Source organism: Heptranchias perlo, chromosome 11 (assembly GCF_035084215.1).
Source record: "Heptranchias perlo isolate sHepPer1 chromosome 11, sHepPer1.hap1, whole genome shotgun sequence".
NCBI lineage: Eukaryota > Metazoa > Chordata > Chondrichthyes > Hexanchiformes > Hexanchidae > Heptranchias > Heptranchias perlo.
The window spans coordinates 50,999,601-51,016,899 of record NC_090335.1 but is presented as its reverse complement, the minus strand read 5'-3'; the positions used below and the strand labels follow the sequence as shown (position 1 = coordinate 51,016,899).

The 17,299-nt window shown below is 41.6% G+C and overlaps 1 protein-coding gene and 1 non-coding gene across 3 annotated transcripts in view; both read right to left on the bottom strand.

The window, feature by feature from the left end:
- LOC137326962 (syntaxin-binding protein 5-like) overlaps positions 1-17,299 on the bottom strand; it is a 398,728-nt gene that overhangs the window by 189,591 nt on the left and 191,838 nt on the right. For both annotated transcript variants that reach the window (XM_067992335.1, XM_067992336.1), the window contains exons 9-10: positions 5,814-5,937; positions 1,486-1,564 (exon numbers count right to left, since the gene is read on the bottom strand). In XM_067992335.1, the coding sequence (XP_067848436.1) occupies positions 1,486-1,564; positions 5,814-5,937 (203 nt within the window). The remainder of the gene's footprint in view (positions 1-1,485; positions 1,565-5,813; positions 5,938-17,299) is intronic.
- LOC137327552 (U2 spliceosomal RNA) lies at positions 1,790-1,986 on the bottom strand. Its single transcript, XR_010964495.1, has one exon. It is a non-coding gene; the product is annotated as a U2 spliceosomal RNA (small nuclear RNA).

Sequence of the window (17,299 nt, the reverse complement as noted above, 5' to 3'; positions counted from 1 at the left end):
CTACGGATCAAATACGGGAAAGTGGGATTAGGATGGGTGGCTCATTTCTCAGCCGGCGCGGACACGATGGGCTGAATGGCCTCCTTCTGTGCCATAAATTATCTGTGATTCTATGATTAGCTATCCATTCATTGCCAGATAATTTTCTTCAATAGCTTTTCTTCCCACCCCCGCACCGTTACCTTTGGAGTACCCCAAGTTTCTATCCTTAGCCCCCTCCTTCTTTGGCTTGGTGTCAATTTTGGTCTGATTATGCTCCAGTGAAGCATCGTGGGATGTTTTCCTATGTTAAAGATGCTTTATAAATGCAAGTTGTTGTTCTGCCAGCATTGTGTTTTCAAATTCAGGGCCTGTGAGCTCAGGCTCTTTAGCTGAAAGATTACACCTCTGGACCCTATGGCTAGGAACATCTTCGTTCTCATATTCCACCACTGGCTTAAAAAAATAACACTTTGGGCTCCTTGAAGCCTCGGTTTGAAATATACCTTGCTATGTGGCATTGAGCCATACAAAGCAGGTACATTGCAGGTTTGATCTCTGGTGAATACTGATTTAGCTGATCTCAACAGGGGGCACTAAAATGATCATCAGGACCCTAGGCTGGAGAGGGCAGGAAAATATCCAAGCGGAGTTCCAAGTTGTGCCTGCTTTCTTGTAACGTGCCTGGAACATCAAATGAGGACAGAAGTAGAATGTGAACATTCACTGTCCAGGTTCACACATGAAGAATGGTTTCTTGGTTATGGTACTGGAAAATTGCTAGCATTTGGGGATGCATGATCACCAACTTGAGGAGATGAAAAGAGAGAGTGGAAGAAAAAAAATACTTCTTCAAATGTATTTAAAACTAAACGTTGCTGAGCATTTCTTCAAAGTTTTTTTTGATGATAGTAGGCAAGATTTCCTCTTTACCCTATAAGACTAATTCTGCACTCCCTGCAGTGAAAAACTGTCATTCAAAGAGCCAAGTAATGTAGTTTGCAACTTAAACTCTTTGAAAATTCTTTAGCTACTAGAGGTACAGAAGAATTCTGAACTACTGGATTGGACAAGGATGAGAATCATCGGAAATATCATGTAACATTCGGACAATAATGTGTAGCCCTTTCCAGAGAGGGGTCACATTTTAGAGTTAATTAATCATTTTAATCTCCCCAAAAATTACATCACATGGATTCTCCTTGTGCAGTATCAAATTAAACTCAAAGATGACTGGCTCCAAAGGCACAGCAGTGATTAGTGGTAGGAAGGCACTGACATGTGTCAGGAAATTAGCAATTGACTGTGCAAAAGATTTGTAAAGAAGCCAAAAGAGCAGCAACAACAGCAGTTGTGAAGTGTCTCTGCACCGAAGTAGCAAAGTTCTGTTGTGCCCAAATTTAGCAACTTCTTTTCAGTTTGTTGAAAAGCCTTTTTACTGGCAGTGTGTACTTTACAGAGGTAGTCCTAAAAATACAATTGATAAATACAAAATACTGCACTTACCTATTTCTACACGTTTTATGATCTACTTTTAGGATTGGTTTACATGACTCAGGTTTTTTCCCATCCCGCTGGACTTTTCCTGTTTAGTAAAAGACCAAAATAAAACACAGTGTAACTGCAAACAAGGAAGAGACATTCCTTCTTCTGGTGTGGCAGTTCTTCAGGGAAACTGTTATAATATTTGGAGTGGACACTGATTATTCCAACAGAAAGACCAGTTCAGATTGGCTGTTAATGTAATCAGGCTTTTTTTTTTATTTTGTATTTTTTTATTCTAAGGACTCCCCCCACCGCACCCCAAGGAGAAAGCTGTGCCATTCCTGGAAACACTGCAATACCAGATTGACACATGAAGTAGATGGAGCAAGCCCCTATTCCATTTCCCTGTTCCAAAATTCAATTAAACATGTGGTCCCCAGATAGGGGATATATCAAATATTAAACTGATAGGAACAGATACTACACTTGATCTTTGTTTTGTTATTAGCATTTTGACAGGATGTTCACTTAGTTTTGATTCTTTTTACTGTTGTAAAAGGAAAATGTATCTTTTTTCTATGAGGCTTGAACTTAATTTAATTTAGTGTTATTTCCCAACCGTGTTATCGGTTTATATTTTCAACACAACTTTTTAGTCTGTAAGGCATCTCTATTTCTATCACTGCATACAACGCGTCAATAATCTTCAACTTCTGTTGCTGCACCTTCTAAGAAGTCAACAGTTATTGATATCTACTCCATCATGCAGGTCTGAAAGGATGGACAAAAGAAAAATCACAGTCCAGATCTGGACCATCAATTTCAACTTTGCAGATTACATATAAATTCATCTTTGCTCATCATTTCAATCTCTTTATTCACTTTCTTTATCTCTCTTTAGACTCTCACTGCCTTTCTTGGCTTCTTACCAATTTTTCCATTCCTTAGTTTCTTCATCCCTCTCCCAACTTTCTGTCTTCCTCTAATGGGCTCTTGCTTCTATTTGGTGTAGTTCCAATCACATGACTCAGCCATTGTTGCCACCATAATTCTGTCAACAAATGCTTTTCAGAGTTCTGGGGCCATAACCCATCATTAATGAACTCAGTGGCCATTTGGTTTCCAATGAGAATATAGTTAGTGATGTTACTGCACTAAAATTGAAACATTTGCAGTTATTTTGTTGGCACACCCAAGTCAGCCAGCAGCTACAAGGCTTTTCAAGATCAATAAATGTGACTTAAAATGGTCAGTTGAACTCTCATTAGTTTTCTACCAATAATCTAATTACATAAATCATGTTGGTGGTGAAGCCCAGCATGCAGCCCAAATTTTGTTGGCGCCATTAGAATCAGACAAATTGTGCGCTTTCGCTGCTCAGGACTGATGAAAAGACTTTGGCACAGACCGACAGTAGCAAAATTCCACGATGCATGGATCAATCAGAGGAATCTCTTTTCTGCTTCCAAAAGGGAATAATTATTGCTTGCTGCAATCAGATAGAATTTCCTCCATCTGTCTTAATGTACTGAATAAATAGTGTAACAGATCTATTATTTGCCATGGGGAGAAAGTGGAGCAGAGAGATTAGTTTTGGATTGCTCTAGCAAAAAAATCACATTCTCATTGTGCCGAATGACCTCTTTCCATCTGTAAACTCTTAGTTCTATGTGGATGTTTTGGCTCCAAAAATCCATGCTGGAGACCAGTGCAGTCTTGAGCCTTGAGGATGCAATTAAAATCCCATCTGCTCCCAAAGGGCTGTACACTTAATGGCGCCAATGGAATCGAGATGGGTAAACACCTGGTTAAAGAAGCGTACTCATTTGCACCACTGCATGGAACGTACATGTCCAACAAGTGAAGCAACACATATTCGTAATGAACGGTGAGATAGAGCAAACGGCCTGATACTGAACCCTTGACATCCAATACCTCTGACTAATAATGCGGAGTCAACATGATAGCACCTAGCTGGAATGTGTGGCCAGGTCACTCATCCCTCCCCAATCCAGAATCCATTGAGCTGTGTTTCCCAGAGTGGTGTGGGTTTCTGGCAGAAAACAATATTGTGTACTTCCATTCACGAAAGATTGAAAAGTTCAGAAATCTGTGGTAGTCTCTTCTGTTTTCCGAGGGGTCCGGTAAGAACAAACCTGAGCATGAAGGAGAAAGGCACGACATTGGGTCAAACGTTCTGGTTACCGAGGCAACTGAACTTTTGCCACCCAAGTCTGCTTTGGATCAATCAGTCATATCCCAGGATCTGCTCAACCTGGACATCAAAACTTTTCCCCTTTGGCAGAGTTGTTTAATGGTGACAGGGAGGGGGTCGATTCTTTTACTCTGTCTCTTGGCTTTGTGCAGGAGGAGTTGGAAGTCATGCATCTGTCTACATGATGGCTGATGATTTGACCCCGAAATCTTGCTGCACTAAAAGGGAAGGGCCCCTGAACCACTGCTGCCTCCCGACTGAGGACCAACAGAACAAATAGCTGAGCAACAGAGACCATCGCATCATTAGATTTAACTTGATCAGCCAAGCTAGTGCTGCTGAAAATTTAATGTTATAAAAATTAGATTGTAAAAATCCTAAATTTACAAAAATGACAGAGGACTTGAGTAAAGTTGACTAAGGAATTTTATTAGGTGGGTATAATTGCTGCACAGATGAAAACTGAAGCACTTTTAAAATCATTCTTGACGATTATGACCAGTGTGTGAAGGAGTTACGAAAGTGAATAAGGTATATAGTTAAGACAATTGAATATAAAATTGGAAATATAATTCTTACCTTATAGAATGCTTTGGTTTGGCTGCATCTTAAAAACTGTACCCAGTTTTTGTCCTCTTACATGGCAGGGGATATAAAGGCCCTGGAAATGGTTGATTGATACCTAGTTTAAAGGCCCTTAATTATCAGGATGGACTTGTTGAATGGGGGTTTTCTACTCATGAACTTTGAGGAGATAGGTCTTTAAAATAATGAAGGGGTCACATTCTGTCTGAATAGACAAGTTATTTGAGCTAGATAGGCAGGGGAGAAATCATTAGCATCATTACAAGTTAATAAAACGCAGAGTTGGGTTGGGTGCCAGCAAATTCTGCTTTTCACAGAGTCTTCACGGGTAGGTTCTCAGTAAATGTGCTAATTGTAGATATGCTACAGGACTTGAAAAGGGAGTTGGAGGAGCTCCCGCGAGTGGAAGATATCTCGAGTTATAGAAGGTAGGTGAGTTAACTGGGACTAGTGATATCAGTCATCATGGTCTCTTAAACCTTGCTTGATTACTTTCATAGGAAATATAGGAACATTAGGAATAGAAGTAGGCCAATCAGCCCATTCAGGCCTGCTCCGCCATTCAATTAGATCATGGCTGATCTGCACTTCAACTCCATTTTCCCACCATTGCTCCATATCCCGTGATGCCCTTACCTAACAAAAATCTATCTATCTCAATCTTGAAAGCTCCAATTGTCCTAGCATCCACATTGTTTTGGGGGAGAGAGTTCCAAATTGCTACTACCTTTTGTTTGAAAAAGTGATTCCTGATTTCGCTCATGAATGGCCTAGCTCTAATTTTAGGTTTATGCCCTAATTCTAAGGTTAGGGTCGGAGAGTAATTTCCCAGAGATTTCATAAATTAGCCCAAAGTTTTCTCTTTGTACTTTTGCTTCTCCCTGGAGATTGCGTAACTATGGAGGAGGATTAGCGCACATAAGCCTCCAAAATAGCGGGTGGGGAAAGTGGCTCCTCAAAGGCAGAAAAACAGGCATCCGGGGCTTGCACCTGAAACAGCCGTTAGGCCCTTTGCATGTGCAAATATGAGGCCTAACAACAGTTTGAAGCCCCCTTTCCAAGTTGGGTTGCCCTGAATGGAGCTGGAGCCAGGCCGACTGCATTCAGGAAAATGTGGTCTACATCCAACCTAACCAGCCGTGTTTAAAGGGGCCGCCACCAAAAAGGATTTGCCTAAGTGCTGCTGCTGGCGACGCAGTAACCCGAAATTGAAATCCTCTTTGCCGCCGAGCTGTCTGGGGACACACTTAAGGTGGCTGCAGTTTGCTGTCTCATTTAAATGAGATCGGAGGCCCAATATCGGGTGTGCCTCGGGCCTACCAATTCTGGCACAGGGATCGTTCCCTGCAACCAGTTCATGCCGGCAGGCCGAAGCGAACCAATTTATAGGCCATCGGAAGGTATCTATTTTAGCAAAACTCAAAATTACAGGAAAAAACAAATTCAGTCGTAAATGTTCTACGTTGATTGTTAAAAAATATTAAAAGACATTATGCAAATTAAAGCAATGTATGCCTGCACTTACCTATTAGCTTTCAGAAATACTTACCATGTGGTACTGTGATCTGAAAAGGTTTGCTTGGGTTTTTCAAATTCCAAAGGGTTAAACTACCATCTGAATGGCTACACATGAATTGCCTCCCTTCATGATGCCAGCTGACAGAATGAATAGCCTATAAAATAAAGTTATAGTGAGTACATTATATTTTTGTGAGTAATAGATTACACTTTATTGGTGTCTTTCAAGCAATGTAATAATTACGTTACAGATCAATGTGCCTTCGCACTTTACATTCAATAAATTTTAGTAAAATTAAATGTATTCTACTTGTGCACACTAAATTTCATTTGACACCCATGCAGAATGACTGTGCTAAATAAAGCATTCCATTGAACCCTAACAGATATTCTGCATAGCTGTCAATAGTTTTATAACCTAGTTGTAACAATTTAAAAGGAAACTCCAGTAATTTTATCCTTATAGTTTACCCGATCAATCATCAGGGTAGGTATTCCTCTGAGTGTCCAGCCCCCAAATCTTCAGGATGTTCCCAGGTTTACCCCCTTCCCCCCCAACCTTCCAGTTCGCGGGGACTCCAACACATGCCCCGATTCCTGGATTCTTCAGGTACCCCTCTCCCTGGATACTCAATAGTTGAACAATGCTGGGAGTACCCTCTCCTGCCTCATTTGAATGATTATGCTGGGTCTGCATTTACTCTAGGCCTAGTATTGCGCATCTGGCAAATCCTAGAATAGCACAGTGGGGCAGAGACCTGATGTAATGGGTCTTCCTTCCTTTTTCCTCTTCGTTGCATTTGGGAACTGCTCCTCAGGTGCAACAAAGGGTAAAATGCACCCCCATATCTGAGTGATAGGGAGCTGGATAAGGAGGGTACAACAATCTTTTCACCCAAATGAAACTGTAATACCACCTCGTGAAAAAATCTGGGTGAGTCCAAAATTTCGTCTATCCTTAAGTCAAATGAAATAGGGCCAATCTATAATGAAACCCTGCAGCTCACTAACTCTGCAGGCTGAAAACTAAAACGATTAATAATACTGCACCAGGTAAGAAACCTCAAATCACATGTTTGAGAAGTTTTGAAAGATGGAGCCATAGTTTATTAAGAACTATGTGGCAAAATGGATTTTTGCCTGTGTTGGCCTTTTAAACTTATATTTCTGTACTGCTAATCAGCACATAAGGGGTTAACTCCCAAGGTTGTGTCCTTTTGTTTTTACAGTAGCCAGAATCCTGAAGCTAGGCTGTTTGTCCATTAGATTTTCCTCAAGATGCAAGTTTGTTTAGGCTCATAATTGGGATTTAAAGTGATAATTAGCTACTCGGGGATCATTATTTACAATCGCAAACATCTCGTGCCAATATCAGAGATGGCTCCTTGCAACGCCTATTGGTCTAGAGTGTCATTTTATTCCATTTGCACAGCAGAGGGCATAGTCAGGCACATGTTTGGGAGCCTCTTGACCTCATATCAAAAGAAATGAAAGAAGGCAAGAAGGACAGAAAGAAGGAAAGGACTTGCATTTATATAGTGCCCTTTACAACCTTAGGACGTCCCAAAGCACTTTACAGCCAATTAAGTACTTTTGAAGTGCAGTCACTCTTGTAATGTAGGAAACGCAGCAATCAATTTGTGCATAGCAAAGTCCTGCAAAAAGCAATAAGTTAAATGACCAGATAATTTGCTTTAATGATGTTGGTTGAGGGATAAATGTTGGCCAGGACAACAGGAGAATTCCCCATTTCTTCTTCAAAAAGTGCCATGGGATCTTTTACGTCCGTCTGAGAGGGTTTAACGTCTCATCCAAAAAACGGCAGAAGGAACAAAAAGCAAAATGTTGTGGATACTGAAAATCTGAAACAAAAACAGAAAACACTGGAGACACTCAGCAAGTCAGGCAGCATCCATCAAGAAAACACAAGTCAGTTGATGTTTCAGGAGGGTATTTTCTTGATGGACGTCACAGGACCGGCTGAGTGTCTCCAGTGTTTGCTTTTTTTGTTCCATATCAAAGGGTACACTCATCTCGCCATAGTGACTTTGACAACTATTTAGGAGTCCTTTGAAGAAAGGGGCAGCACATTGGTTTGCTGTAGTCCTGTTATTGACAGCTCAATGGGCAGAAATCCTACACATTTAAGGGAGTGACACGACAGTCTTTCTCTCAATCACAGAGTTTTGTGAATGTTGTAACTAGCAACAAAAGATGGTCTGTGATTTAAAGCCAGAGCCAGCTTCACTTTGAAGGGTTAAGTTAGTGATAGTGGTCTTCTGTCTTGGGATCCATTTTTAGAGAGAAAGAATATTGGGTCTCATCTGATGAACTGAGGACTATAGGGAAATGTAAATTCCCACTATGGAAATTGTCTACTCTTCATTCATGTCTTACATAAATAAACCACTTAAGTCCAAAGTCTGTGTCTTGTCTTTATTTAGCCTGCCTTCTATAAAGAGAAGAGAATTCATGTGGCAGCATGTTATTTCAGAAGCCAGTGTATGGAGTAAGGGTTCTCTGGTATGATCCCTGCTCATGCTATTGTTTAACTGGATAGTGGGCAGAAATTGGTGCATTCCAGATCAGAGGGGACATGAAATCTGCTTACAGGAGTGACCAATGATGCTGAACCCTGGAATATCCTAAAAATTATGACAACTACATTAAAGCCCCACTTATATGAGCTATAAGGAAGTTACATCCAAATAAAGTCTAGTTGGATGTAATTTCCATATAGTTTTCAAAGCAAGACACAAAGCCACGAGAACCTACTGGACCTGATGCTAATGGTTCATGAAGGGCCATGATGATGGCCACATCTACTAGAATGGACTGGGCTTCAGACTAAACTCAATCACTGCAGTTATTCTAGAATAAAATGAACCTCACACATGGCAAAGCATATCAGAACTAGTTGTATACTATTCCATAAATTTCTTCCACTTGACATAATAAACCTTGGATAGTGGAAATTTTCCTGAAACTGAATAAGGTCTCAATCACCCACATAGGGAGACCATGATCTAGAAGTCAATGCCATTCATTAACCATGCTGTCAGCCAAAAGTATCTGGCTCTAGATGCAAAATCTGACATCCCACTGAGAGAGCAGATCTTGTTGGTAGATCATTGCCCAAATAACTAAAAACCTCAGATGATGAGGCAAGGTGATCAGAATGAGTTCACCAGGTCCACTTGCCTTCTGCAGCACCTAGGGGATTGTCAAAAGGGAGAAACCATGTACAGAAATCTCCAAGTACAGGAAAAGGAGAGGCCAGCATACTTCCACGTGAATGTCCCTCCTTCCTAGAGCAGAACAGAGATCTGAGATGATTTTCTGGGGAGGAAATGAGTTGATCTTCAGCCAACCCATGTGCAGAATGTTTCTTGAATCACCTGAAGCTGTATCTTTCGCTCAAGTTGATGAATACGTAAAGCAACTGAGGGCATCACCCTTGTGTTCACCACTCCTACCAGGTGAAGATGGAGAGTAATTCCTTAGTTCAGGCACCAGAGTGCTAGCCATACATCATTCTGACATAGTAAATGGGAATGACTCCCTCCCCCGTGCTTGTTGATGCAGCGCTGGTGTTCTGCTTGAAATACCAAATGACTGAAAAGCTATGTGGATGGTAGAAATTTCCACTTCTCTGCACTCATTTGTCTTGCAGATTTGTTTCCCCCGGCCCAATAGGGATGCATCCATCACTATCACAAATTGATTGGAAGGTGCTCAAAGAGAAATCCCTAAAAAATAATTACTGCTAAATCCATCACTGGAAATCCATCATTAACACCAGTCCACATATGTTGCAGACATAGGTGTGGAGTGACTGCTGGAATACACTTTGTAAAGACTCTGAAAGGGACTACCAAAAGGAAGGAATATTAACTAAGAACTTACACTCTAAAAATATTACCTGAGAAATTACCAATTGCAGGGCTAAACTCGAGTGAAAATATACATCCTTTACGTCTATGGGCACTACCCAATCTCTGGGATGCACTGCTTGCACAATTGATGACTAGGCATCCAACTTGGATATCACTGACTTCGGGAATAGAATTAATTTTCTAAGATCCAAAATAGGGAAGTACACCAGGTTCCTTGGAGGGTATATTCTACACAGCTACCTATTTCAGATACTAATGTCTTGAGGGATACCTGTAAATGATCAGAGGCTGAGAGGCCCCACTGAGTCAATGATGGATTGCTATAGAGGAACTAAATCCTGGAGCAGACCTTCAATGCAATGGAACAAACACCAGCCTAGTTAGTTGAGAGAGCTTAGACTTGAGTGTTCAAAACCTATGTGTTCTGCAAAAGTCAATCAAGAAGCAGCCCCCACCTCCACTGTGGATGTGACTCCTTTGTTCCATGCCTCTGGTTAAAATCTGTTAACAGTGGGGCAATATTAAAACCATTTTCCTATCAGTACACGGAGGGGTGGACAAATTCAAACATGTAGCTTGGCTGTCACCTTTTTATTTTTTGCCTCCTCCTTCCTGTTCCCTGTTTGAAGCCAGAAATATCAAATTTCTGTATTTGGTACTGAAACACTGGGGTATGAATTCTTGGGCCGTAGCGCAAAACAGGTGTTAGCGAATCGACAGCCCGTTTTGTAATCCGCCCAATTTCCTTTTCCATTGACTTCAAAAAAAAAGAGAATCAGGCGGAGTGTTAAAGAGGCAGCCGGAAATGGGGCGGAGTGTTAAACAGGCTACCGAAAATCGGGCGGAGTGTTAAACAATCCGCCGAAGATCAGGCGGAGTGCTAAACAGGCTGCCGAAAATCGGGCGGAGTGTTAAACAGGCTGCCGAAAATCGGGCGGAGTGTTAAAAACAGGCTGCCGAAAATCGGGCAGAGTGTTAAACAGGCGGCTGATTCGCTATCATCCATTTTGTGCTACGGCCCAAGATTAATTTTTACCTCACTGAGTTTTTAAGGTAAACCTGAACTCTCCAACTTTTCTTGAAGTTTCTCCCATTCTATTACCAATTAAGCTTTGCACAGGGCGTAATTTGCAGCACGACAACTTCCCAAGCTGACCCAGTAGCAGCGATATGCATGTCCAACCAGGTCCTGAAATGACCAGCACACAGATGCTGGGGAGAAAAAGTGGGCACAGATTCATGACTCCTTATTTTTATGAATGCCCAGGGATTTCCTCAGGATCTCCAGAAGGGAATGGAGTACTTTCATAGACAGTCTGAGCATCGTAACTTTAGGAGTGTGTCTACACTGTCCAATGTCTAAACTATATCATAGCGTAACCCAGAGGTAAACAATAGGACCATCTTATGATCTGAACTGGATATTGTGTCTCTCGCACGTGTTCTCAAGTGTGCTTCCACAATCCTTTGAAGGCTGACTGAGAATCATTAAACTGTTAGGTTGTGGGTTTAAGACCACTCTAGGATTTGAGCACATGATCTTGGCTGACACACCAGTGTAGTACTGAGGGAATGCTCTCTTGGATGAGGTGTTAACCAAGGTCCCATCTGCACTTTCAGGTCGACATAAAAGATCGCATGGCACTAATTAAAGAAGAGCAGAGTAGTTCTCCCAATGTCCTGGCCAACATTTATCCGTCAACCAACACCACTAAAACAGCTTAATTTGTCATTTATCTCTTTGCTATTTGTGGCACCTTGTTGTGCACAAATTGGTTGCCATGTTTCTCTACATTACAACAGTGAATACAAATCAGTAGTGTTTTTTCCTCACTTTATTATGCCATCCCATTGTCCCTATATTTTCATTAGAACTCCTATCCATACGTACATATATAAATATTTATTTTAAAGGTTCCACCGGATTGGAAAACCGCAAATGTAACACCCCTATTCAAGAAGGGAGTGAGCAGAAAGCAGATAACTATTGACCAGTTAGCCTAACATCTGTCACTGGAAAATGCTAGAATCCATTATTAAGGAAGTAGTAGCAGGACATTTGGAGACTCATAATACAATCAAGGAGAGTCAAAATGGTTTTATGAAGGGGAAATCATGTCTGACAAATTTATGAGAGTTCTTTGAGGAAGTAACTGGCAGGGTGGATAAAGGGGAACCAATGGATGCAGTATATTTAGATTTCCAAAAGGCATTCAATACGGTGCCACATAAAAGATTACTGCACAAGATAAGAGCTCATGGTGTTGGGGTAATATACTGGCATGGATAGAGGATTGGCTAACTAACAGAAAACAAAGAGTCAGAATAAAAGGGTCATTTTCAAAATGGCAATCTGTAACTAGTGGGGTGCCGCAGGAATCAGTGCTGGGGCCTCAACTATTTACAATATATATTAATGACTTGGAAGAAGGAACAGAGTGTCTTGTGGCCAAATTTGCTGATGATACAAAGATAGATGGAAAAGCAAGTTGCGATGAGGACACAAAGTGTCTGCAAAGGGATATTGACAGGTTTAGTGAATGGACAAAAAATTGGCAGATGGAATATAATGTGGGAAAATGTGAAGTCATCCACTTTGGAAGGAAAAATAAAAAAGCAAAATATTATATGAATGGAGAAATACCACAAAACGCTGCGATACAGAGGGATGTGGGTGTCCTCATACATGAAATACAAAAAGTCAACATACAGGTGCAGCAGGTAATCCTGAAGGCAAACGGAATATTGGCCTTTATTTCTAGGGGGATGGAGTATAAAAGCAGGGAAGTCATGCTACAACTGTACAGGGTGCTGATGAGACCACCCCTGAAGTACTGCATACAGTTATAGTGCCCTTATTTAAGGAAGGACATACTTGCATTGGAGGCAGTTCAGAGAAGGTTCACTAGGTTGATTCCGGGTATGGAAGGGTTGTCTTATGAGGAAAGATTGAACAGGTTGGGTCTATACTCATTGGAGTTTAGAAGAATGAGAGGAGATCTTATTGAAACGTACAAGATTCTGAGGGGATTCGATAGGGTAGATGCTGAGAGGATGTTACCCCTCATGGGGTAATCTAAAACTAGGGGGCATAGTCTCAGAATAAGGGGTTGTCCGTTTAAGACGGAAATGAGGAGGAACACCTTCTCCCAGAGGGTCGTGAATCTTTGGAATTCTTTACTCCAAAAAGCTGTGGAGGCTGAGTCATTGAATACATTCAAGGCTGAGTTAGACAAATTTTTGATCAGCAAGGGAGTCAAAGGATATGGGGAAAGGGCGGGTAAGCGGAGTTGAGGTAAAAATCAGATCAGCCGTGATCTCACTAAATGGCGGAGCAGGCTCGAGGGGCCAAAAGGCCTACTCCTGCTCCTATCGCTTATGGTCTTATGGTAAATATGCAGGTGATAATGTAGACTTGGATCAAATATCATAATTTTTACAAGGACTCAAATATACTCATACCAAGTCAGCTACCTGAGAATTTATATTTTTATTGATGAGCAATTGCTTAAATGACAGATGGGTTGAAATAGCAAGCAAAACCTATGGAGGCTACAATGCCATTTGGAACAGAAGGGATAATTGGGAAAAGTGTCAACATTTTACTTTTGCTTTAAATTAATCTTTAAGTGATTTATCAGTTGCTTAATTTTGTTTATGCAGGCAGAATTAGAAGATATTTTCAGTCTGTTTAGTTGGGAAGCTGAGCACTCCTGCCCAACAAAGCCTTTTCTTTCATAGTGAGTGCACATGGTCTTTAAGCACTGAATGTCATTTTCAACTGGCAAAATTTGCAGAAATTTTTTGAGTGATATTTGCAGAAATTAATTCTGTGAATTTCTAAAGTATAATAAAGTTGAATGACTAAAACTTGTACACTACCAAAAAAGTATTTGGCATTTTTCCTGCCCAATGTGAGTCCTGGTTCTGGGCAGAATCCATTGGCATGATTATTGGTGTTCTGCAAGATAGCTGCTAATTATAACAAATGACATTGTAATGAAAATAGTTAGTGTTTCAATTCATTTATAATAATCCTGGAAAAACAAAAATAGTTGTAGTCTTGACAGTAGAGGGTTGATTTTCTAAATACAAGGCTGATGGGTGAGACTCCTATTGGTTGCATGCATTCAGAATATTGGCTTTCTAGATGCCTTTATCTTATGTTGTAAATACTCTGCAGTAAAAAAATAACTAAAATTTATGGCACTATATCAGTCCTTTAGGCACTGTGATGTTTAAAATATTAATATAGTGAATATATTTTATTTTATGTGAAATTATAAATAAAATAAATCCTCAAGTTGATCGTGGTATTGATGAGATTGCTGAAAATAATAGGATTAAAGGCATTTAGACTTTTGTGATCTTTTCATAATGATTATTCAACTGGCAGTTTCATGCTATATCATCTATATTTTAAGAGACTATTAAAAATGTAGGAACAGTATTTGTTTCCTGGAACTAGAAACTCCATCTGTCCTCAGTGGATTAATAAACTTAGTATTCGATGTCAAGCTCATAACTATTTGGGGGTTTAATTGCTTTGGGCTACTCTGTTAATAGTTGGAGCATCTAAACATACAACAGTAAGCTGAAAATAGTACAGGAGATTCATAGGCCCTGCACCCTGACCCCACCAGATCTTCTGGGATCAATCTCACTTAAATGTTGTGGTGGTGCTTCCAACTGTATTTGTAGTTTTTTTAAATTCATTCATGGGATGTGGGCGTCACTGGCAAGGCCAGAATTTATTGCCTATGCCTAATTGCCCTGGAGAAGGTGGTGGTGAGCCGCTTGAACCGCTGCAGTCCGTGTGGTGAAGGTTCTCTCACAGTGCTGTTCGGTAGGGAGTTCCAGGATTTTGACCCAGCGATGATGAAGGAATGGCGATACATTTCCAAGTCGGGATGGTGTGTGACTTGGAGGGGAACGTGCAGGTGGTGGTGTCCCCATGTGCCTGCTGCCCTTTTCCTTTTAGGTGGTAGAGGTTTGGGAGGTGCTGAGGAAGAAGCCTTGGCGAGTTCCTGCAATGCATCCTGTGTATGGTACACAATGCAGTCACGGTGCGCCGGTGGTGAAGGGGTGAATGTTTAGGGTGGTGGATGGGGTACCAATCAAGCGAGCTGCCTTGTCCTGGATGGTGTCGAGCTTCTAGAGTGTTGTTGGAGCTGCACTCATCCAGGCAAGTGGAGAGTATTCCATCACACACCTGACTTGTGCCTTGTAGATGGTGGAAAGGCTTTGGGGAGTCAGGAGGTGAGTCACTCGCCGTAGAATACCCAGCCTCTGACCTGCTCTTGTGGCCACAGTATTTATGTGGTTGGTCCAGTTAAGTTTCTGGTCAATGGTGACCCCCAGGATATTGATGGTGGGGGATTCGGCGGTGGTAATGCCGTTGACTGTCAAGGGGAGGTGGTTAGACTCTCTCTTGTTGGAGATGGTCATTGCCTGGCACTTGTCTGGCACTAATGTTACTTGCCACTTATCAGCCCAAGCCGGGACGTAATCCAGGTCTTGCCACATGCTGGCATGGACTGCTTCATTATCTGAGGGGTTGCGAATGGAACTGAACACTATGCAATCATTGGCGAACATCCCCATTTCTGACCTTTTAATGGAGGGAAGGTCGTTGATGAAACAGCTGAAGATGGTTGGGCCAAGGACACTACCCCAAGGAACTCCTACAGCAATATCCTGGGGCTGAGACGATTGGCCTCCAACAACCACTACCATCTTCCTTTGTGTTAGATATGATTCCAGCCACTGGAGAGTTTTCCCTCTGATTCCCATGGACTTCAATTTTACTAGGACTCCTTGGTGTCACACTTGGTCAAATGCTGCCTTGGTGTCAAGGGTGGTCACTCTCACCTCACCGGAGAGGTGACTGCCCATCGTAGTGACACCGGATTTCCTGTCTTGGATATGGGGAAGAGAAATTACTGTGGTAGACACTAGCTGAAGCAAAAGATTTTTTTTTAAATTGCAATCTCCTATGGTGCCTGTGATTGATTGCACCAGGCCACACTGAAGGGAAAGGAAACCCTATGTGCAGGCATGAATCTGCAGGCAAATGATGGAACAGCCTAGCACCCAACCATCTGTTTCATAGTGATTGAAGTCAAGTTGATGCATGAGATGACTGAAGTGGTCATCCTCCATGCCACTTTGTGACATCACCCTATTGATAAAAAAAATTCAAAGCTATTGGCGCAAAGGTTCATGAGATTCTAAGTGCCAGCAGAAAAAGTGAAGAAAATAATAGATAAACACTGTTTTCATTTTTTTGGCTCCTTAAATTTACTTCCAGGTACTGCTCAACCCCACTTTCAGAAAATACCCTTTATATGCACAATGTCTGGAAGTGGTGCAGACTTGTGTAATGGCTGGAAAAAATCACGAGGAGATATAATGGCTCTGCTGCATCATTTGAACAACTGCAAATAAGAGTAATTAATTGGCTGTGGAGCATATTAGGATATCCTGAGGATGTGATAGACGCTGCATAAATGCAAGTTCTGTATTTCTATAATTAAGCTCCCACCTGTTTCAGGCGCTATCATATTATGCAACTCTAATAATCTCATCTTGCAAATTGTCCATAACTGACATTAAACCAATGGGCCCATAATTCCCTGGTTCTGATTTATTTCGTTATTTAGGCATCACCAGTCGCTGGGAACAATCCCAGACCTCAATCATGCTGTAAGTGGCCAGAAATGGCAAAAGGTGATCTGTTCAATGTGGAGGTGGGGGGGGTAGAAGATGAGGATAGAAGGGGGACCCAATCACGATTCCGGGAGGGAGAAGGGGTGAGGGTGGAAGTGCGGGAAATTGGTTGGACACGGTCGAGGGCGTTCTACACTGTTCCAATGGAGCTCAATGCAAGCTCGAGGAACAGTACCTCATCTTTCTACTAGGAACTTTACAGCCTTCCAGCTTTAACATTGAGTTTAACAATTTTAAACTTTAATTACCGCTCCTATTTTCTCTCGGACAGCAAGTGCTGGTAATTGAGGATGGCTGCACCAGAGCCACTGGGAATGGAGGAGGTGTGGGCTGCTGCTTGGGGTGGGGATCCCCTATTGGTACACGGCCAGTGGGTGGTCTGCACCCCTGGCGTCTACCTGCTTTTCTCTGCCACATTCCCAGGCCAAAGGAGCCTTCTCTTTGCCAGATTTTCCATGTTTCTCCCCCCCACCATCTCTGCTATACTGCTGTAGCCATTTACACCTCCTCTGGACTCATCTTTTGTTTCTATACTTGTCTCATTATCCTTTTGCCTTGCACCATCATTACTTTTGTCATTTAATCACTCCAAACCTCCACCTCATCACATGCCTCTTGCTTTTGTTATTTTTCCTGTCCCCTTTTCCCTGGCTCTGTACTTCTTAAAAACAGTTCATCTCTTCCAGTTCTGATGAAAGGTCTTTGACCTTAAACTTTAACTCTGTTTCTCTCTCCAAAGATGTTGCCTAACTTTATTAGTGTTTTCCGCAGTTTCTGTTTTTATATCAAATTTCCAGCATTTTGCTTTTGTTATATTTATATGGTGCTTTAACATAGAATAATGCTCAGATTTTTTTAAAAAAGGATCCTAAGCCAAAGTAGGAGATATTAG